The sequence below is a fragment of the Sparassis crispa genome (assembly GCF_003851025.1).
Source record: "Sparassis crispa DNA, contig_000006F, whole genome shotgun sequence".
Taxonomy (NCBI): domain Eukaryota; kingdom Fungi; phylum Basidiomycota; class Agaricomycetes; order Polyporales; family Sparassidaceae; genus Sparassis; species Sparassis crispa.
The window spans coordinates 1220464-1240354 of NW_020939753.1; the positions used below are offsets into that span (position 1 = coordinate 1220464).

General features: G+C 56.5%; 8 protein-coding genes across 8 annotated transcripts; 5 read left to right on the forward strand and 3 right to left on the reverse strand.

Moving 5' to 3' along the window:
• Positions 1–143: 143 nt before the first annotated feature.
• SCP_0704530 (Exosome complex exonuclease rrp6) lies at positions 144–3247 on the reverse strand (the record flags this gene model as incomplete). The annotated part of the gene is made up of 11 exons (XM_027760378.1): positions 144–235; positions 288–756; positions 814–890; positions 945–1243; positions 1308–1745; positions 1792–1882; positions 1949–2048; positions 2106–2433; positions 2486–2703; positions 2759–2839; positions 2900–3247. The coding sequence occupies 11 exons, from the start codon at positions 3245–3247 to the stop codon at positions 144–146; spliced, it is 2541 nt and encodes an 846-aa protein (XP_027616179.1).
• A 288-nt stretch (positions 3248–3535) lies between these two features.
• On the forward strand, positions 3536–5005 carry SCP_0704540 (zf-DHHC-domain-containing protein; the record flags this gene model as incomplete). Its single annotated transcript, XM_027760379.1, has 7 exons — positions 3536–3701; positions 3764–4120; positions 4174–4205; positions 4260–4379; positions 4433–4533; positions 4586–4846; positions 4909–5005. The coding sequence occupies 7 exons, from the start codon at positions 3536–3538 to the stop codon at positions 5003–5005; spliced, it is 1134 nt and encodes a 377-aa protein (XP_027616180.1).
• A 1026-nt stretch (positions 5006–6031) lies between these two features.
• SCP_0704550 (Ergothioneine biosynthesis protein) lies at positions 6032–9396 on the forward strand (the record flags this gene model as incomplete). Its single annotated transcript, XM_027760380.1, has 12 exons — positions 6032–6360; positions 6593–7260; positions 7316–7431; positions 7487–7858; positions 7911–7922; positions 7982–8023; positions 8081–8269; positions 8323–8697; positions 8749–8951; positions 9007–9123; positions 9177–9216; positions 9274–9396. The coding sequence occupies 12 exons, from the start codon at positions 6032–6034 to the stop codon at positions 9394–9396; spliced, it is 2586 nt and encodes an 861-aa protein (XP_027616181.1).
• A 481-nt stretch (positions 9397–9877) lies between these two features.
• SCP_0704560 (hypothetical protein) lies at positions 9878–10396 on the reverse strand (the record flags this gene model as incomplete). The annotated part of the gene is made up of 1 exon (XM_027760381.1): positions 9878–10396. The coding sequence occupies one exon, from the start codon at positions 10394–10396 to the stop codon at positions 9878–9880; it is 519 nt and encodes a 172-aa protein (XP_027616182.1).
• Positions 10397–11491: 1095 nt separating this feature from the next.
• On the forward strand, positions 11492–15677 carry SCP_0704570 (Phosphoribosylformylglycinamidine synthase; the record flags this gene model as incomplete). The annotated part of the gene is made up of 3 exons (XM_027760382.1): positions 11492–11495; positions 11540–11553; positions 11607–15677. The coding sequence occupies 3 exons, from the start codon at positions 11492–11494 to the stop codon at positions 15675–15677; spliced, it is 4089 nt and encodes a 1362-aa protein (XP_027616183.1).
• A 344-nt stretch (positions 15678–16021) lies between these two features.
• Positions 16022–17556, forward strand: SCP_0704580 (RNA polymerase II-associated protein; the record flags this gene model as incomplete). The annotated part of the gene is made up of 6 exons (XM_027760383.1): positions 16022–16069; positions 16129–16256; positions 16331–16452; positions 16510–16613; positions 16664–17215; positions 17275–17556. The coding sequence occupies 6 exons, from the start codon at positions 16022–16024 to the stop codon at positions 17554–17556; spliced, it is 1236 nt and encodes a 411-aa protein (XP_027616184.1).
• A 245-nt stretch (positions 17557–17801) lies between these two features.
• On the reverse strand, positions 17802–18559 carry SCP_0704590 (hypothetical protein; the record flags this gene model as incomplete). Its single annotated transcript, XM_027760384.1, has 3 exons — positions 17802–18081; positions 18134–18315; positions 18365–18559. The coding sequence occupies 3 exons, from the start codon at positions 18557–18559 to the stop codon at positions 17802–17804; spliced, it is 657 nt and encodes a 218-aa protein (XP_027616185.1).
• A 119-nt stretch (positions 18560–18678) lies between these two features.
• Positions 18679–19811, forward strand: SCP_0704600 (Sec14 cytosolic factor; the record flags this gene model as incomplete). The annotated part of the gene is made up of 5 exons (XM_027760385.1): positions 18679–18836; positions 18891–19062; positions 19111–19208; positions 19254–19512; positions 19566–19811. The coding sequence occupies 5 exons, from the start codon at positions 18679–18681 to the stop codon at positions 19809–19811; spliced, it is 933 nt and encodes a 310-aa protein (XP_027616186.1).
• Between the last annotated feature and the right edge of the window lie 80 nt (positions 19812–19891).

Consider the following 19891-nt stretch of genomic DNA (forward strand, 5'->3'; position numbering starts at 1 on the left):
GTTTTCGATTCCCGTGTTAGTCGTATATCACATCGTAAACGTACTTCCTATTTTTTTGAGTGAATGATAATTCTCATGGCCGCTAAATATCATCCTCGAACGAGTGGAATTGAACCAGGAGAGCGAGAGTGTGGAAACACAAACTATCCAAACGTACGCGACTGGTTCCCGCTCTTTAACTGACTATGTGCCTTCGGTGGGGCCGGGAAGTTTCCGTATTGGTGCCCAGCTGCGCCTACACGCATCCACCATCAGCATAATGCCTGCAAGCAGAGAACACGACGTACCTTTGCCTTGCCGATGCTTCTTCTTCCGCGCGCCCTGCTCCTCCGGCTCCAAATCGGACGCATCATCCAAGATGTTCGACACAGCATTGTAGTCGAATGGTGTCCCTTCCGCCGACGCCTTGCCTTCCTCATTCGCACTCGGCGTTTCTGCACCCTCACCTTCCTTACCGCTGGCACCGCGGTCCCGTTTGCGCTTTTTTGTGCGCGACTGGCCCACCACCACAATGGAGTGGTCCAGAACTTCTCGCAGAGGCTGTGGTTGGCGCTGTGAGACAGGTATAAACGGAATCTCGACTGCCATTTCCGATGTTTCCTCAACTTCCGCGACAGCAGATTCTTCGTCGACTTGTGGAGTTATAGGCAATTTGAGCGCGGACGGTGCAATAACCAAAGCACCGTGAATGCGTGCTACCACCTCTCGGAAATGCGATTCGGTCATCGCGTTGTTTCTCAACGGAGGGAGATCCGACTGATCACCAAAAAGAGAGCTCCGCGATGCTGCATAAGTGCTACTTTTCGTGCTCACCACTTCAGCTTTGTAGATGGCATTAGAGGTATTTCCGAACAGCGAGGACGAGAGAGCCGCCGCAGATGGTGGCAATACTGTAGATGACCATATAACACATCAACACTTGCAACATATCGAAAGCTACTCACCTTTGGCCCATAGTGAGGTCGACGAACTACTAATGACTGCATTCGAAGCCGCTTCGTTGACCTGCATGGTCTTCACCGTCTCCGGGGACACTTCGCTTGCCTGCTGCTGTTGCTCTGTAACATTAGCTGCTCCGGTATTGCCCAACTGCGCCTTCACGGTGTCGCGGATGGCATCGAGCAGTTCCTTTGTGCGCCGCCTGATCACAGGCGGGACGGGGTGGAACACAGACAACAGTGCCGCCATATCTGCGGGGGGGCGTTCGGCAAGGATGAAGATGTAATGGTTCGGGAGGACATAGCTACAGCCGTCAGAGAATATTAGCATCAACGTCTATATGAAAGCTGTAATTAGAGACAACGTACCGAGTACTCTCATCCTCCTCCCTTGCTACGGCGTCTCGCCACGCGTGAACGCACCGGTACACCCTGCGCTGTAGTGCCTGCACGCCCGTACCCTCTGGTTCCCCTGCTTCCTTCACTAATGCGCCCTTGTTCCACTTCCGCGCAAGTGTGTCCCAACCACCAGGGCCTGATCCACTTTCTTCGTTGTACGACTCCTTCGTATATACGCGTAGCGCGGTCTCTTCTGAGCGCGATAGTACGGTACGGATGAAGTTCTGTGGGGCGCTGGGTGTCGCTGCCCCGGGTGGCCTAGCGAAACCGGATGGACTTTGCGCGCGCGACTGAGATCGTGATCGGGATTGCGCGCGGTCAATAAGAGCGTTGCGAAGGTTGTCGTAGATGTACAGTAGGAAATGGGTGTCTGAACGGGCATAATGGAGCATTTCCTGGGGAAGCGGTCTGGAAAGTGTGAATGACGTCCTAACGCCTGGGAAGAGAAACTAACCGAATGCGCCAGTCAGCAAGCTGGTATCGTTTGTCTGCTGTGAAGTCGCAATACATCTCCAGCAGCGTCGCCAAGTTGTGTCTTGGGAATTCTAACAAACGGAAGCGATATACGAGATAAAAAGGGTGATGCCATAGAGTCAGGCGAATTTGCGCACCTAGCACTTTTGACGCATGGTATGTGTCGAAAAGATTTACGACGTAAAGATTGAAATCCTGCTGAAGCCATACGACGTCACTGTCCGCGCCATGTAGCACCTACATCGTCACCAATTTCCGATCAATGCAACAATGTGACTGCTAAAACTTACGTACCTTGACGATTTTGGGATCTGTGAATACCTCGTTCAGCGCCTCCATATCTTCGCGTACAGCCAGCGTATCGACAACCCAGTCTGCATCGCGTGTACTCAGCTGCATCAGACATACAAAACCTCCAAACGTGCGATAGCTATGATATTCGAGGTCCACCGCAATCTCTGACGCGCCACGCAGCATGTCGAGCATCGCATTGAACGATTCAGATGTTTCCACCCATGTGAAAGGCGTCTCGTCGAAAGAGCGGGGCTTAACGGGAGAGGAAAGGGAGAACATGCGTGACGGGTACGGGATGTGCTTGATCTCGTAGCGGTAAGGATGTAGGCTACAACAGAGGCACTCAGAAGCTACACGCCTATATGAAGAGAAAAGTATACCTAGTAATTTCACTGTCATCCTCGCCCTCGCCTTCTTCTTCGCCAAAGCTATACCCGAGCGGAACTTGGGCGTTGTACTTGTGAGCCAACGTGGGCCGCCAGATCGTATGCCTGCTGTTGTCAACTTTGCGCTTGAAGCGCAGTTGTGGCTTCGGGATGTGGGACGCATGCTGTAACGCAGGATCAAGTTTTCCTTGGGGAACGTTAGGCCTTTTGGTCTGCTACACCTTGGTCAAATAATGCTACGCATTCGCAAGCCCTGGTGCGACGCACCTTCTGCACAGTAGGCTGCACAGAATTCACAGTAATTGCGGGCGGCTTGGAGCGTCCGAGATACTCGTCCAAACAGATATCCTACAACCAAACGCGTCGGTCAGCGAAAGGCAGGCACGCGCGATGCAGAGCATTCCTCACTGCGCGCTCGAGCAGCTGGTCCATCGAATCGATGACCAGCGAATGGAAGTTGTCTACCACATCGTCTGTGCTTTCAAGCTTTGCCTTGCCCTTCCTTCGCGCGTCGGCAGAGGCGTCGGCAGTAGATGCAAGGGCGAGCAGTCGGTTGGTGAGCGCCAGGACCCGCCCGGAGCATGCGTCGATGTCTCGTGCGAAGCCACGGTCGATAGAGCGGTGAAACGCGAGGTCTGAAGGGATCCCGACCGCACATTTAGTCGCCTTGAGAGCGGCACTTTGGAGCTGGGTATTGTAAGTATTGAAACCGCTCGGATGAAGTTTTGTGGAAGAGGATGAAGAGGCGTCAGCCATGGTACTACCGTCAGTGCAGTCGCCAAGTTCTTGGAATTGTCAGAGTGGCGACCGGCTTGCACAGAGTGGTGAGCCTAGCATGAGTGCAGATTTACTATGACCTCCAAACATGGCAGTCCATTCCCACGGCCACAGCGGCGCGACCATCGACCACTGCGCTTACTACTGTACTTACAGAGTTTATCGTCGTCGATGCAGCTCTGAGCAGCTGCACAGCCTGAGCCTGGCAGATGTATACACACCTTTGATGGCTTTTCGTGCTCACCACTTTCGACGATTTTTACAGCAATGCATGCCCTCACAGACGAGCCAAGGCCAAGGCCGCTCGTCTCCATCCCGCTAGCACCTCCGGTTAGGCGTACGCCCCCCTACACATTCGATGACGACGACGACGACGACGACGACGAACGGGATGTGCCACCTAAGCGATGGTATCACTACATACCGCTGTGTTGTGAGTGACTTCTTGGCGTTACATGCCTTTGTGCAATGTTCACGCATATACATCCTTCGCAGGCGCCATATTCCTACTGCTCGCATTTCACCCATCTCTCCTAATCATGCTCGTGAACTACCATCTGCGCACCCTCCGCTCACCACTGCGATTCTGCGTGCACCTCTTTGTCACATACACACTGTCCTTCCTCGCCTTCTCTTCTCTCATCGCCGTCCTAACGCGAGATCCTGGACCAGTCATTGGAAAGAAAACCGAAACAGATACCCGTGACGAAGACATGGGCTTTATGCAGGCTTTGATGGATACGGGGGATGTAACAGATCATCCTCCTGGCAAATGGTGCGGGAAGTGCTCTTCGTCCAAACCAGAGCGTGCACATCATTGCAGCTCTTGCGGAAGATGCGTACTCAAGATGGGTGAGTCCAATCGCTGGAGCAACATTTCTCGCTTGCCCTGATGCGTATGATAGATCACCATTGTGGTTGGCTTGGGAAGTGTATCGTGAGTTTTGGTACTAAATGTGACTCTCAAATGACGATTCGGACTTTCTGTCAGGGCCACAGGAATTATACATCATTCATCCACCTTCTGACATGTATCACTTTACTCGCCCTGTATGTTGCCATGCTATCTATTTCTGCTGTGTATTACGCTTTCACAAATCCCTTGTCCATCGTGCGTCCTCCTTTTCTTAGCTCTTCTGTGCTCACTGATGGACTTCCAAGCAGGACGAGAAGACTCCGCTGCACGAACTTTTCTTGACATTCCTCGGCTTGGTAGTCTCTCTTGTAATTGGCGCATTCTGGGTCTACCATATCTATTTGGCATCGTGCGTTGATGCACTATTCTCTGCGCGTTGTTACTGACTTCATCACGTATAGTACGAATCAAACAACGCTTGAGAACCTCTCTCCTTTCCTACTCCTCCGCGAAGTGCCTTCACTGCCACCATCAAGCGGGCAGAACACACTCTCCAACCCCCCGCAGGAACATGAGCTCTCATCCAAACAGCGGCGCCTCGTGCGGGATGCGCACAATTACATTCGGCTGTACGATTTGGGCTGGCGGAAGAACTGGACACAGCTCATAGGCTGGAGGCGTCCATGGGGATGGCTGTGGCGCCTTACTATTGGCGGCGGAGGGTGAGTTCGGTATCAGCACGACAAAGTGGTGCGCATGTTGACAGTAAGGCTTCTGAATGTAGGGTCGGAGATGGACGGACGTTCCTCCGGAATCCGCGTGCAGATGAGATGCTCGCGCGCCTCGCGGTGCGCTTGGTCGAGGTGGAGAAGGACCATTGAGACAACGAGCTCCTTTGCGTCTTCTCTTTTCAATTAACCACAGTCCGTTTCGCTGATCGTGGCTGTCTGGCTTGCCCTGCTATTCGACATCATTTATTGGCCCACTCACATGTTACAGAATATCATCACCCCTTGACTTCCACCGGCTCCGGGAGTTGTTCAGGGCCATGTCCGGAGTGCCTCATTGTAAGATTTTGGTGAGACTGGTGCGTTTTGACTGTTGTCAGCTGACTCTTGAATTAGAACTTCTGGGTTGGAGGAGGGAAGCATTGGTCAACGGCCGGAGCTCGCTCACGTTCGTTGTATCTCTCTTAACAGACTAAATGACAATTATCTACGTAAGTAACCCCTCAGGGAGTAAACTGGCGGCAATTTGTGTTCATTGGGGAGTGAAGCGACAGTCTTATACGTCCTGATCAATAATCCTTCCCAGCAAGTGAGTACTTCTGGCAAACGTCTCGACCATGCTAACTTTGTTATAGACCGTATGATTTGGTATATAATGTGACTTTTGAACGCGGCCAACTCTTCCATAATATTGCAGTGTTTTTACGTAAACGTTTCGGGATGACTCCGCTGTGTGACACGAGCCCATCGAAGGACACACGTGCACGGTCAGACTTGCGCTTCTGCTCCTCGCCCTCTCCGTTGTCCTGGTTTGCACCGCTTCGGGCAGCTTTAGTGAGCCCCTACTCAACCCCTACTTTACCCACCGTTCTCCTGTTTTGAGTCCGGAACACTTTCGTCCTTCTGATGGTAACATTGAGGGTTGGCATGCCATAGTGGCAAGGTAAGTAACTATAGGTGTCTGCTTCGCCGTCTGCCCACTTGATGTCATAGGAGGCTTACTTACATAAGCACAGACCGAATTGAGAGCCGGCTTTACCGCGTCACTCTGGCAGTCATACATCCAATTCAAGCACTCCCTTCAACAATATACCCCCCCTAGAATGCAGTCGATTCATATACAATTGAACCGCCTACGCCCCCTCGGCATTCCCGGTTCCTCCTTTCTTTCGTCCTCCCATGTCGTCCATCGATATCATCGACCTCCGTGCGCAGCGTGCTCGCGACCTTAGGGGCGAGCGCACCCTCCGCGACGACGTCCTCGCTGGTCTGTCTCAGCCGTCGGGCCAGAAGTGGCTTCCCACCATGCTTCTGTATGACGACTATGGGCTGAGGTTGTACGACGATATCACAACCAAGGCGCCCGAGTACTATCTTTTCTCAGCAGAAGAGCAGATCCTCAAGACCCATGCAGATGACGTGGCCCGCAGTATGCACGCCCCTTCTCTGGGATCGTTACATGGCCAGCAATTGAACACGGAAGAAGTAGTCGTAGAGCTTGGTGCTGGGTGGGTTTTCGTTTCATTTATCCATGAGCGTTGTCCACCGTGGCGTGTTGGACCCAAATACGCGTCGTCAAAGGATCTTGTAAATCTCATGATGTGGTTCCTTCCAAATGATCACCGGATTCTGTTTCGTACATGAAGTCTATCGCCTGGTATCGGTCATCACGTGTGCCGTCTTATCTTCTTCCTCTCAATCACCGAAGCAACGGCTGACCTTTAAGTATGGGGTTCACAGTGCTTTACGAAAAACTTCGCATATCCTCTCTGCACTCTCACGGCTCGCTCCAGCTGGACCCTATCCTCTCTTCAACTATTACGCACTCGACCTCGAACAGCGCGAGCTCGAGCGCACTCTCGCTGCACTTAATTCTTCAGACGTAGGCGAACAGATACACGGAAAGGTTGCCACTAGAGGCATGTGTGCAACGTACGACGACGGGCTGAAGTTCATCCAGGAGGGCGGCTTAGAGGGCAGGAATGGTTTTTCGACGGACGCATCAGATCTATTCAAACTGGAGCACTCTGGAAGAGACATCTCACCCAGCTCCGCGACGTCCTCGAGAAGTGCAGCAGAAACGGATGAGACGCCACCTTCAACGCCGGGCTCCCATCAGCCGCTGCACATCCTGTTCCTAGGATCGTCGCTAGGGAACTTTTCTCGTGGAGACGATGCTGCGTTTTTGCGCTCGCTGCCGCTTGGTGCCGGTTCGGGCGATACCTTGCTTTTGGGCTTGGACCACGACAATGAACGCAGCGAGATCGAGGTTGCGTATAACGACTCTCAAGGCATTACCACCAAGTTCATCATGAACGGGCTGAAGTGTGCTGGCCGCGCGCTCGGCGACGAGCATGCCTTTGACGAAAACAAGTGGGAGTATGTCGGGAAGTACGACGAGGAAGCACGTATGTCGATCGCTACGCAATTGATGCTGGCGCCTATGCTAAACAGAGTTTGAAGGCCGCCATGAGGCTTATTATAAGTCGACTTCGAAGCAGACTATTGTGGATCCTACCACGGGCGCGGAGTATTCCTTCGATATGGGCGAACTCGTCCGCATTGAGGTTTCCCAGAAGGTGCGCTCTTGTTGCTGCTGTGACGAAGACAATCCTACTTAAACCATTTGCGTAGTACTCCGATAAGGATGCGTATGCTCTCTTCACGGATGCCGCCCTCCGCCCCATCCAGCGCTGGACCGACAGCACGTCCAAGTATTCGCTCTGGCTCCTCGAGCGCCCCCAGTTCGTGTTCCCGCTTCTGGCTTTCCCCCGTGGTTCGGCTGCTACCACACCATTTGGCATGCCTACCGTCGAAGAATGGCACACGATGTGGGCGGCTTGGGACCTTATCACGTGTTGCATGATCCCGCCCTCGATGTTGTTCCAAAAGCCGATTGACCTGAGGCACATCTGTTTGTTCTACTGCGGACATATCCCCACGTTCCTGTCCATTCACTTGTCGAGAGTGCTTGGGGAAGCCGACACGGATCCCGTGGAGTTTAAGGTCGGTGAGACCTCGTCGCGCTGCATATGAGACATACTAATTCGTGACACAGTACATCTTTGAGGTAAGCCAATCTATAAGTGGTATGTAGACGAACGTTGATCAATCCGCACACCATCTCAGCGCGGAATCGACCCGATTGTGGATGATCCTACTCAGTGTCATGTGAGTATTCGAGTAGGGACGAAATGTAACTCGGGTCTGATAATGGGCAACGTGCAGCCTCACTCGGAAGTTCCCAAGAGCGATGACGAATGGCCCTCCCTCGCTAGCATCGTGGTGTTCCAGTCCAGGGTGCGCGAGCGGCTGATGCGGCTCTACCGGGATATTAACTCTGGCAAAATCACACTGACGAGGAAGCTTGCGAGAGTGTTGTTCATGACGCTCGAGCACGAAGCTTTCCATGCAGAGGTATGCTCCACAAAACTGGCAATACTGCACCCCAACTAAACACATATCTTCAGACGCTACTCTACATACTCCTGCAGCGTGCGGGCACTGGCACACTACCTCCTACTGGCTTCAGTCCTCCAGTTTGGTCGACGCTCGCCAGTGGTTGGGATCACGATCCGCTGCCGTCTACGTCAACCGTTACGCTTGGTCCTGCCACCGTGACGCTTGGACATGACGACAACGAATCAGAGGACGCATGCGCCGACGTTGAAGGTCATGCATTTGGTTGGGACAACGAGCATCCCAAGAGAGAAGTCCACGTCGGCGAATTCAAAATTGAATGGCGGCCGATTACCAATGGCGAGTTCTATAAGTATTACTCTAGCAAGGGCAAGGAGGCTGTCAAGTTCCCCGCCGGCTGGGTCGAGATGGACGGCGAGGTCCAAGTGAGTGTTTCCGAGTTTTCACAACTTTACGTTGCCAACACAGACGTGCAGGTTCGCACCCTGTATGGGCCAGTCCCTATGAATGTCGCGAAACATTGGCCCATTGTCACCTCCTATGATAACTTGTCGACGTACGCAAGGGTGAGAGGCGGCCGCATCCCCACCGAGCCCGAACTACGCCTCTTCATGGACATGTTCGATTGCGGATACGAGGGAGGTGCCAACATCGGGTTTAGAAACTGGCACCCTATTCCGTGAGTCTCAGCTCTTCAACGCTGGTAATGTCTGTCTTACTCTGCTTGTGGCAAGTGCTACCACTGGTCGCAACAAGGACGGTGGGAAGGGACATAACGGTGGTGTTTGGGAGTGGACTTCCACGCTACTTGAGAAATATGACGGATTTATCCCGTCTCGCCTCTACCCTGGGTAAGGACCGATTGAGTCCGAACGTCGTTCGATTTCGTTTACATGCGATGCAGCTATTCGACCGACTTCTTTGATGGCCACCATCAAGTTGTGGTACGTTTGAATTCTGGTTTTTCTCCGATGGCCCTACTGATTCCTTGTACCTTCCAGCTTGGCGGTTCGTACGCAACCATCCCACGTCTTGCAGAGCGGCGGACGCTGCGCAACTATTACCAGCACAACTACCCGTACGCCTGGGTCGGGGCTAGGATCGCGTACGATGTGACGAAGTAAGCAGACGGAACCACCTGACAAAATTCAAAAGAACGCACCCGGACTTCACATGTAGACCGCATGCCTGTACGCTTATATCGGTCGCTCCTGTATAGCATACGAACGTATTCGTGGAGGATTGCAATGTTTTTGTACAGCGTCATGCCTTGTCTTCACCTTGTCTATCGCGGTTGTTATCGCTCGTCCAGAATCGGACGCTTCATGTTACTGATATGGGCAGTAGAATGATACAGCGCGCCGGCGCTCTCCGAGATAAACGAGCCCGCGTACTGGATGATGTACAAGGGAGAACGCGAGAACGGATGGCGAGCGAGATACAGACACAAACATTTACGACAGCGAAGACTACAAAACCAGCTCGAGACCAGGACAAGCGAAAGCGTGGTGGCGACAGCTAATACATATGACAAGTACAGTATAATGCATGCGTGAGCCTGACGAATGTAAGGCGACATCTGTGCCGGCTCGGGCGGAATGGCAGCTAAACAACGCTGAAGTAGTTCGACCCATCCGCCGGAGAGCGCAGGGGGGTGGGAGTCCCAAGGGGCCTTTGTTCTAGTCTGGTCGGAATGGGTGAAGAAGGCGGATGAGGACGGAGAGAGGTAATGATGAACGGGGATGCTAGAGGCATGTCACTATCCCCACCGCCCATGGGAGGGGTAGGCGGCGATGGGGTGTGAAGGTTGTATGACAGTCTTCGGGCGATGCCCATCCGTAAGGGTTGCTCACGAGCTCGAAGGATATTGAAGAAGCCGGTGCTAGGGGATATGCGAGGAGCAGAGGCAGGTGGTCTAAGACTCGTAGTGTTCAGGCGAAGAATGGGATGGCGCGAGTTTGCTCGGACGTCTGTGCCAGAAGGGCTGTACAAAGATGTCATGCTCGAGGATAGATAGGAAGTCTCTCCTTCGATACTGAAAGATGGCCACATGTCTGCCCCTGCATCATTCAGACTAGGAGAAGCCAAGGGAGAGCAAGCCATAGGATCCGTGTATGACGTCATCGAGAACGGGGACGATACGCTGGGTCTGCAAAGAGGGGTTCGACTTATGCTTGGAGGTGCATCCGGTGTATGCATGATCTGGTCTACAGGTGTCACAGGCGATGTATGGTCATTTTCGCCTCTGATCAAAGACAATGGCCACCGGCGAGAGATTGACGCAGGCAAGGAACCAGATACGCCATCAGAAGCTGGAGGTGGTTCTTCCCAGCAGGGAGGAAGGGGCGGGAGAATTACTCTGGAGTGTAAGACTGGGATATTGGATTCAAGGCGACGACGGGACATTGATACAGGAACGTGAAGGGGAGAGTGGACCATGGCACCCGGTGAGGACGATACCGGAGAGTCATCAGGAGCAGGTGACAAAGAGAGATGAACAGAAGCGAAGGTATCGGCAGGTGTGAAGTCATCTACATTCTGCAGAGCAGATGGAGACAATGTATTGGTAGTAGGTTTTGCATGAGCCCAGAGGTTGGAGGATGAATGACTGCCTCGTCCATCTGAATGGCAACAACTATCTGTGGGTATGGTTCTGGATCAGCATTCGCAGACTGAAGTAGAAAAGTGTTCATACTGTCTTTGTATCGGACTCTCAGATTATGAACGTACTTGAGCAATTGTATTGGAGAAAGCGTCCATCCTGTCTTGCTGTGTATATACTTCAGGACAAGCTGAGCGAGAGTGGTGGGAATATCGATAGAACAGGGGATAGCTCGATATAGGGATAACGCTGAAGATCAGAAATTATAAATCGCATAGTACAAGCACAGGTTATGTTGGACATGGTATTAGGCGTACAATATACGAACCTTCCAAACATGCAAGACGTCCGGAATGACTGCGAAAACGACAATGAAATGCCCTCCTCCCACGATTCGACGATAAACGAGGCATGAAAGAGGCAGTGGATGGTTGTGAATCGTCCCACCCCAGGAGGCTGCGGTTCGAATGAACGCGGTGGTCACAGTCTGTGACGTCGCGTGACGCGACGCGCCTCAAACGCCAGATAAGATTAGATAGACCCTTTCAAATTTTGATACAGCGGCTTCACCGTTACCGTGACATCCTCCGAGTCCTGGGACTGCTATCGAAGATAGTATGCGTTCGTCTATCCTGCGCTTTGATATGATTCTGATCTTCATATAGGGAAGATCGCCCAGGTCCGTACAGTGCACGCATATAAATACCATGAAGACTCAGTCGAGTCATCCAGACAATGCTGGTGCTGCCGGGTTATTCCTACCTCTCTCGGACGAAGCGGGACACCCTGCTAAAGAACATTCAGAGAGATTGCCCAAATATTCTCTTGGTAGATGCAGTCTATCTTCATCTCGTCGCCTGTTGCTCTCCCGCAGTTGAGCAGGAGCTTGCTGAGCCAACTTCTCCTGAACGGAAGATCCTCGATCGGCTGCTGGACTACGGCGACGATATCCGGCTTCCAGGAACAACTGAGGCCCTGCGTTTCAATCAGAACGTAGCGTACGTGCTGCCGAGACCCGGTTCAATATCTCCTTGGTCAAGCAAGGCGACAGATATTGCGGCGATATGCAACTTGCGGAACCATATTGAGAGACTCGAGCACGGTGTTGCGTTTGTGTTCACCACAACGGGAGCTGCCATCACATCGGAAGACCTTCAAAAAATTTCACATCTCCTCCACGACCGTATGACGCATGTCGTGCAGCTCTCTCCTCCGGATCCCGCTGCTCTCTTTTCACACGAGAAGGCTCGGTCACTGCGCACTGTTCCTTTGTCTTCAGCATTTTCCAGCGGTCAAGCCGCTCGAGAGAGACTTGTCAGTGCGAACAAGGAGTTTGGTCTCGCCCTCTCTGCGGATGAAATCGACTACCTGGTCGATGCCTTCGTGTCAGGATCGTCTCCCATTAATCGCGACCCCACAGATGCCGAACTGTTTATGTTTGCCCAAGTCAATTCGGAACACTGCAGGCACAAGATTTTCAATGCGACGTGGACGATCGACGGCCAGATGAAGGACACATCTCTGTTCCAGATGATTCGGAACACGGAAAAAGTCAATGGGACAGGAACAGTCTCTGCCTACTCTGACAACGCCGCTGTTTTGGAAGGTTGCCTCGCTCCTCGATTTAGCCCAGCCGACAGACCGAACCTCTACCAAGCTCGCGTAGAGCACATGCCCATCCTCGTCAAAGTGGAGACTCACAACCATCCCACTGCCGTCTCGCCGTACCCAGGAGCAGCGACAGGATCTGGTGGCGAAATCAGAGATGAGGGGGCCGTAGGACGTGGTTCCAAGCCGAAAGCCGGGCTCTCTGGCTTCACGGTTTCGAATCTGCTTATCCCAGAATATGAGCAGCCTTGGGAAACAGACTTTGGACGTCCAGGGCACATTGCATCTGCGTTGGACATCATGATCGAGGGACCCTTGGGAGCGTGTGCTTTCAACAACGAGTTCGGACGTCCGGCATTGGCAGGATATTTCCGCACGTTCGTTGAGCGCGTTCCCACAAGCGAGAATGGCACCACAGAGATCAGAGGATACCACAAGCCCATCATGATCGCTGGCGGTCTGGGAAACGTCCGTCCAGCATTCGCAAGAAAGTCGAAGATTTCGGCTGGCGCGAAGATTGTCGTCCTCGGTGGGCCAGGAATGCTCATTGGCCTTGGTGGCGGTGCTGCAAGTAGCCAGGTATCTGGTGCAAGCTCTGCAGAGTTGGACTTTGCGAGCGTGCAGAGAGAAAACCCTGAAATGCAGAGAAGATGCCAGCAAGTGATTGACGCATGCGTCGACCTAGGAGAAGGCAACCCCATCCAGTCTATCCATGATGTGGGTGCTGGCGGGTTGTCGAACGCCTTGCCGGAGTTGGTGCACGACTCTGACTTGGGTGCGATATTCGAAATCAGAGATGTCTTGGTCGCCGACTCTAGCATGTCTCCCATGGAGATCTGGTGCAATGAGAGCCAGGAACGATATGTCCTTGCTATTTCTCCCGATAAGGAGGAGGAATTCAGGACATTAGCTACGCGCGAACGCTGTCCGTTCTCGATCGTCGGTATCGCGACTACGGAAGAGGAACTGATTGTCACAGACCGCTTGCTCAAGCAAGAGGTCATTCACTTGAAGATGTCGACGCTCTTCGGCAAGCCCCCCCGGATGCACCGTACCGATGCCACGAAAATCGCATCTCTCACATTGTTCGACGCCTCTCTCCGCAATTACCTTCCTACTGCCGCTACGCTATCAGAACGACTCTCTCTTGCAGTGAACAGAGTTCTGCGCCTCCCCTCCGTCGGCTCTAAGTCCTTCCTCATCACCATTGGAGACAGGTCCGTTACGGGGCTGGTGACTCGCGATCAAATGGCGGGCCCGTGGCAGGTGCCTGTGGCAGACGTCGCCGTTACTCGAGCATCGTACGGTTTTGATGTGCTGCAGGGTGAAGCGATGGCCATGGGCGAGCGCACACCGGTTGCCTTGCTCAGTCCTGCAGCATCAGCCCGCATGGCTGTGGCGGAATCCCTCACCAACCTTGCAGCGGCTCATGTGGGTGACCTGGGGCGCGTGAAGTTGAGCGCGAACTGGATGTGTGCTGCATCTAAGGCCGGCGAAGGTGCCGCGCTATACGAGGCCGTGAAGGCCGTCGGGATGGAGCTCTGTCCCGCTCTGGGCGTAGGCATCCCTGTCGGCAAAGACTCAATGTCGATGTCGATGAAATGGAGGGAAGGTACGGAGCAGCGTGAAGTCAGTGCGCCATTGTCGCTCATCGTGACTGCCTTTGCTGGCATCGAGAACGTTCGCGCGACGTGGACCCCTCAGCTTCGGACCGATGTTGGTGAACCAACGGTGCTGGTGTTCTTTGATCTCGCCGGCGGCAAGCATCGTCTCGGAGGATCAGCTCTTGCGCAAGTGTTTAAGGAAATTGGTTCAGACGCTCCTGACGTGGAAGATCCTGCGCTCTTGAAAGCATTCTTCGTCGGATGTCAGAAAGTTAGAACCACCGAGCCTGGATTGGTGCTCGCGTATCACGACAGATCTGATGGTGGTCTGTTCACCACTGTAGCAGAGATGTCGTTCGCTGGCCGCGTGGGGGTGAAGATCTCTTTGGACGTTATCACCGCCGTCGCGGATCCGATCTCAGCGTTGTTCAACGAAGAGCTCGGTGCGGTGTTGCAGGTCCGCAGGTCGCAAGTTCCTCGTCTTCAAGAAGTCTTTGTTGGAGCTGGCTTCCCCGCATCGTTCATTCACAAGATCGGCCTAGTAGAGAAGAATGCCGCTGATCAGTCGTTCACGATCATCTACAACTCCACTGTGTTCTTCACCAGCACGCGCCAAGAGCTGCAAAAGGCGTGGGCGGAAACATCCTATAGAATGCAGCTACTCAGGGACAATCCGGCAGGCGCGAAGGAGGAGTACGCTCTCATTGCGGACGAGTCTCACAGAGGACTCTACTACGACCTGACTTTCGCCTACGAGCCCACTCGCGATCTGGCTCTCACGTCCAGGCCTAAGGTCGCAATCCTACGCGAGCAGGGAGTAAACGGACACGTGGAGATGGCATGGGCGTTCACCGCAGCAGGCTTCGATGCCATCGACGTGCACATGTCCGACATCCTCAGCGGCGCGACCCGCCTCTCCGGGTTTCGCGGGATCGCCGCGTGCGGCGGGTTTTCCTACGGCGACGTCCTCGGCGCGGGCAAAGGCTGGGCGAACTCCGTGCTCCTGAACACGACCGCGCGCACGGAGTTCCACGCGTTCTTCGCCCGTGCGGACACGTTCGCGCTCGGCGTCTGCAACGGGTGCCAGTTCATGAGCAACCTGCGCGAGATCATACCCGGTGCGGAGGCCTGGCCGGACTTCAAGCGCAACCGCAGCGAGCGCTACGAGGGGCGCGTCGCGATGGTCGAGGTCGTCCCCGGGCTCGTGACGAGCGCGTCGGTGTTCCTGCACGACATGGTCGGCTCGAAGCTGCCCGTGGCAGTTGCGCACGGCGAGGGCCGCGTATCGTACAGCGGCGACACGCAAGGATCTGTGCGTGCGCTGGAGGAGCGTGGCTTGCTAGCTGTGCGATATGTCGATGCGGACGGGAAACCGACGGAAGTGTACCCGCTGAATCCGAATGGAAGCCCGGGTGGCATTACCGGCGTGCAGACACCAGATGGACGCGTCCTGGCGCTGATGCCGCACCCGGAGCGGGTCGTCACCCTTGAGAGCAACAGCTGGTACCCACCCGAGTTTGTGGACACGTGGAAGGGGAGTGGACCTTGGTTCAGGCTTTTCCAGAATGCACGCAGGTGGTGTGGCAACTGAAGAGAAGAGATAGAGCTGTGCTGTTGAAGAAGACTAAAAATTCGTCTGTATCCTTGGCTTTATTGTGGTCGGCGTAGTTTTGGGAAGAAAATGTATCTCTACGTATCATGAACAGAAGATGTAATCGTAAATTTACGAACGATCTGTGCAATACCGACAGTGTTGTCTGCCTTCTCCGATAGTACAAACCGGCGCAGGAATCATGGAGGCGAACGACAACAACTGCTATATCGGGAAAGACACCTCGGACGGGCGTTTCATATGTTTACTAACCTTCCGCTCAACCTCACCTCCGTCCAAGGAGCCTAACCTACCCTACTTCCCGTATCTCTAATCTCCATTAGATGACCACACCCGCAGCCTTCGCCGCCGGCCAAGCGGCCAAAGACAAAGTACGCCCGTGCCCTCTCCCGCTCCACCTGGGCACTCGCAGACGCTGACCGCGCCGCAGGGCAACGCCGCGTTCAAGGCGGGCGACTTCGCGGACGCGGTCGGGCACTACAGCGCCGCGATGCGCGCGGACGCGCGCAACCCGACGTTCCCGCTCAACCGCGCCGCGGCGTACCTGAGACTAGGCAAGTGCGTGCGCGCGCGCGTGTGCTCCGGCGTCTGCGGCGCTGACGGTGTGCGGTGTATTTTTTTTGCGCGCACAGGAACGAGGACGCGGAGCGCGATTGCGGCGCCGTCCTCAGCCTCGACCCGCGCAGCGTCAAGGCGCTCTTCCGGCGCGCCCAGGCGCGAGCTGCGCTGCAGAAACTCGCGGATGCGCAAGCTGGTGCGTTCCGGCTCTCACCCGTCTGACTTACCATCGTCCGACCTCCCTCACATCCAGACCTCGAATACGCCGTTCGGCTCGAGCCCGCGAACGACGAGGTGAAGCGCGAGCTGAAGCGCGTCGACGAGGCGCTGCAGGCGCAGAAGCGCAAAAAGCCCTTAGTGCGTCGTGCTCGTTCCCCCTCTGTCCCGCGCTCCTCACGCCACCGCAGAGGACGAAGCCCGCAGAGGTCCCCGCGGTGCCCAGTGCGAAGCCGACACCCACGAAGCTAGCGAGCACACCAGCAAAATCGCCCGCCGCCCCGAAACGCCGGCGGGTCCCCATCGAGATCGTCGAGCCTCAGCCGACCTCCTCGACCGCGCCTCCCGCGCCCGGTCCCTCCACGTCGGAGCTCCTTACCCCGCGCTCCTCGCGCATGCTCTCGGCCTCGCCACCCCCGCCAGCGCCTGCCGCCGCGCCATCGCCGACGCCGAAACCCCCGGGGACGTTCCAGGCGGCGAAGGAGGCGCGTGCGGGCGGGCCGATGGGCGGGATCTTCCGCCCGGACGGGCGGCACACGCTCTTTGGAGCTCCTGCGCAGAAGCAGGCGAAGGAGAACGCCAAGGAAGAAACGAAGGCGTCTCCCCCGCCTGCGCCTGCGCCGGCGGTGGTTCCCACCCCAGCAGCCGTGGAGACGCCGGCAAAGTCCCCGATGACGCTGTTCGCGTTCACGCGGCGCTGGGACGCGCAGAAGACGGCCGAGGACCGCTGGGCGCTGCTGAACGTGCGTTGTCGCGCCGTTGTGTTCTTTTCGTTTACGCCTCTGACGTCTGAGCGGTGCAGGAGATCCCGCCGACCGGGCTGCCGGCGCTGTTCCAGGCGTCGCTCGAGTCGGCGATGCTCGCGGGGTTGCTGGCGACGTTCCGGGACGTCCTCGTGCGCGGAGTTGCGCAGCCGGCGCAGGTGCGGGCGTACCTGCTGAGCGTGGCGCGGGTGCCGCGGTTCGGCACGGTGGTGCTGTTTATGGGGCGGGAGGAGCGGGCGGTGATCGGCGAGGTGTGGGGGCTGGTGGGGGACGCGGTGGCTGAGGAGGAGCGAGAGCGGCGGGCGTGGGGCGTGAGTTGATGTAGCGCGCAGGGGCGCTATGGCAGCTCAGAGATAGTATAGTAGAATCCGGGGAATAAATTAGAGCGGGCTGAGGACAGCGTGCAATACATATCATCGGGTAACATACACTGCTCGATCGCTGGATTCCTTTCCTGTGCGGCCGCTGCAGCCTGCGGCAGCGGCTGGTACTACTGCTACAACACACGCGTCTGGGGGCGGGTCGGTGGGGGAAAAATTGTGGAGGGCGTGGAGGGGCGGGGGCGTTACGCGTCGTCTTCTTCGCCGAGGCCGCCGTGGTCCTCGTACCACTTTTTGAGCCAGGCCTCTGCGGTGGCGTACTCTGACTTTACGCGGGAGAGGAGGGGGCCGATGAGAGCGAGGGCGGCGGGGGGCTGGAGGTCGATGGCGTGCTCCTCGTCGCGGAGCTGGCCGTAGTGCTGGATCTGCTCGCAGGAGGCTTGGACCTTTGAGACGCCGAGGGCGGCGGAGGAGCCCTTGAGGAAGTGGCCGAGGGAGGAGAGCTTTGGGAGGTCTTTGGCGGAGCTGCGACGGGCGGGTGAGTGGAGTCAACGGGCGGGAGGGCGGGAGCACGCACAAGGCCTCGTCCATCTCGGTGAAGGTGGTGCTGGCCTGGGAGAAGTAGGCCCAGGCCATGCCGCGGGAAAAGTCGTGGGTGTCGTCCTCGTCGAGGTCGAGGATCTGGTGGAAGGTTTCGATGTCGATGGTGCTCTGTGCGTCGGGCTCGGTGGCGGGCTCGGTGGCGGGCTCGGTGACGGGCTGCGGGGCGGGGTGAGCATGGCAGGTACTCTACGGGGAAGGTGCACACCTGTTCAGCCTCGTTATCGGCGTCGTCTGATGTGGATGTCGGAGCGAGGGACTGTGCACGGGATTGCGGAGCGGGGGTGGGAGAGTGGCGGGGAGCTGGAACGGGATCGGGAACTGATGGCGGGGGCGATGGAGAGCGAGGGTCGCGGGGAGAGCGGGGAGGGACAGAGGCTCTGGCGATGGGTGCGGTGGCCATGGCTCGAGGATGGCGGTCACGGTGGAGAATGCCAAAAGGTCTCCATTGGAGACAAGTCTAGGCGATCTCTCCCGCGGGCAATACCAGCGCCATTGGCGTCATCCCATCGCGATAACCGCATGTCCTCTGACGAGCACGATCTGCACGGACACCAAGGCCACCTCGACGCGGAGCAGCAGGCCGCGTTCGAGCACTTCGAGCAGCTGCTGGCCAGCGCGGGGCTGTACACCGCGGCCAGCGACGACGAGCCTGCCTCGCACGACGAGCCCACTCTGCTGTAAGCACCCGTACGGGCCATGTCGTCATCGCTCTCCGCTCACCGATCGCCCAGGCGCTTCCTGCGCGCCCGCCGCTTCGAACCCCACAAGGCCCTCCGCCAGTTCTCCGACGCGCACGCCTGGCGCGCCGCCCACGACGTCGACCGGCTCTACGCCACCTTCCCGCCAGACGAGTTTGAGAGCGCGCGCAGGTTCTACCCCCGCTGGACCGGTCGCCGCGACAAGGTGCGTCCTCTGCGCTTGCTTCCTGTCTCCCGCTACACCTCGCCGCAGAATGGCCTCCCGCTCTACGTCTACCGCCTCGCCGCCCTCGACGCCGTCCTCCAAAAGGAGCTCTACGCTGTCCCCCCCGCCCGCCGCTACCAGCGCATGTGCGTCCCTCCCCTGCTCCGCGGCTGCCGCTGACCGCACCCCAGCGTCGCCCTGTACGAGACCATGACCAACTTCATCCTCCGCCTCTGCTCCTTCCTCCCCCACCGCACCGCCCCCACCCCCGTCTCCTCCGTCACCACCATCATCGACCTCGCCCACGTCTCCTTCTCCACCATGTGGGCCCTCCGCTCCCACCTCCACGAGTCCTCTGCCCTCGCCACTGCCAACTACCCCGAGACCCTCCACACCATCGCCGTCGTCAACTCCCCCGCCTTCTTCCCCACCGTCTGGGGCTGGATAAAGGTCTCCCCCGCCCGTTATCCTCTTTCCCCCCGCACGCTGACCTTCCACTGCAGAACTGGTTCGACGAGGGCACTCGCCGCAAAATACACATCCTCGGCCACGAGCCCGGGCCCGCCCTCCGCCAGCTCATCGACCCCGAACACCTCCCCAAGTCCTACGGCGGCGACCTCGACTGGAACTTTGAGGACGAGCCCGCACTCGACCAAGACGCCGCCCTCGTCCTCGGCGGCGCCATGCCCAAGGGCCCCGCCTACTTTGACGACGGCCGCGTCCGCTTGCCGGAACACACCCCGAGTTGACTCTCGTAGTACATACCATAGACGTGGCCCTCGTAGATCATGTGGACTTTGTACATCTGCTTAAAATCACAGTGTGCGAT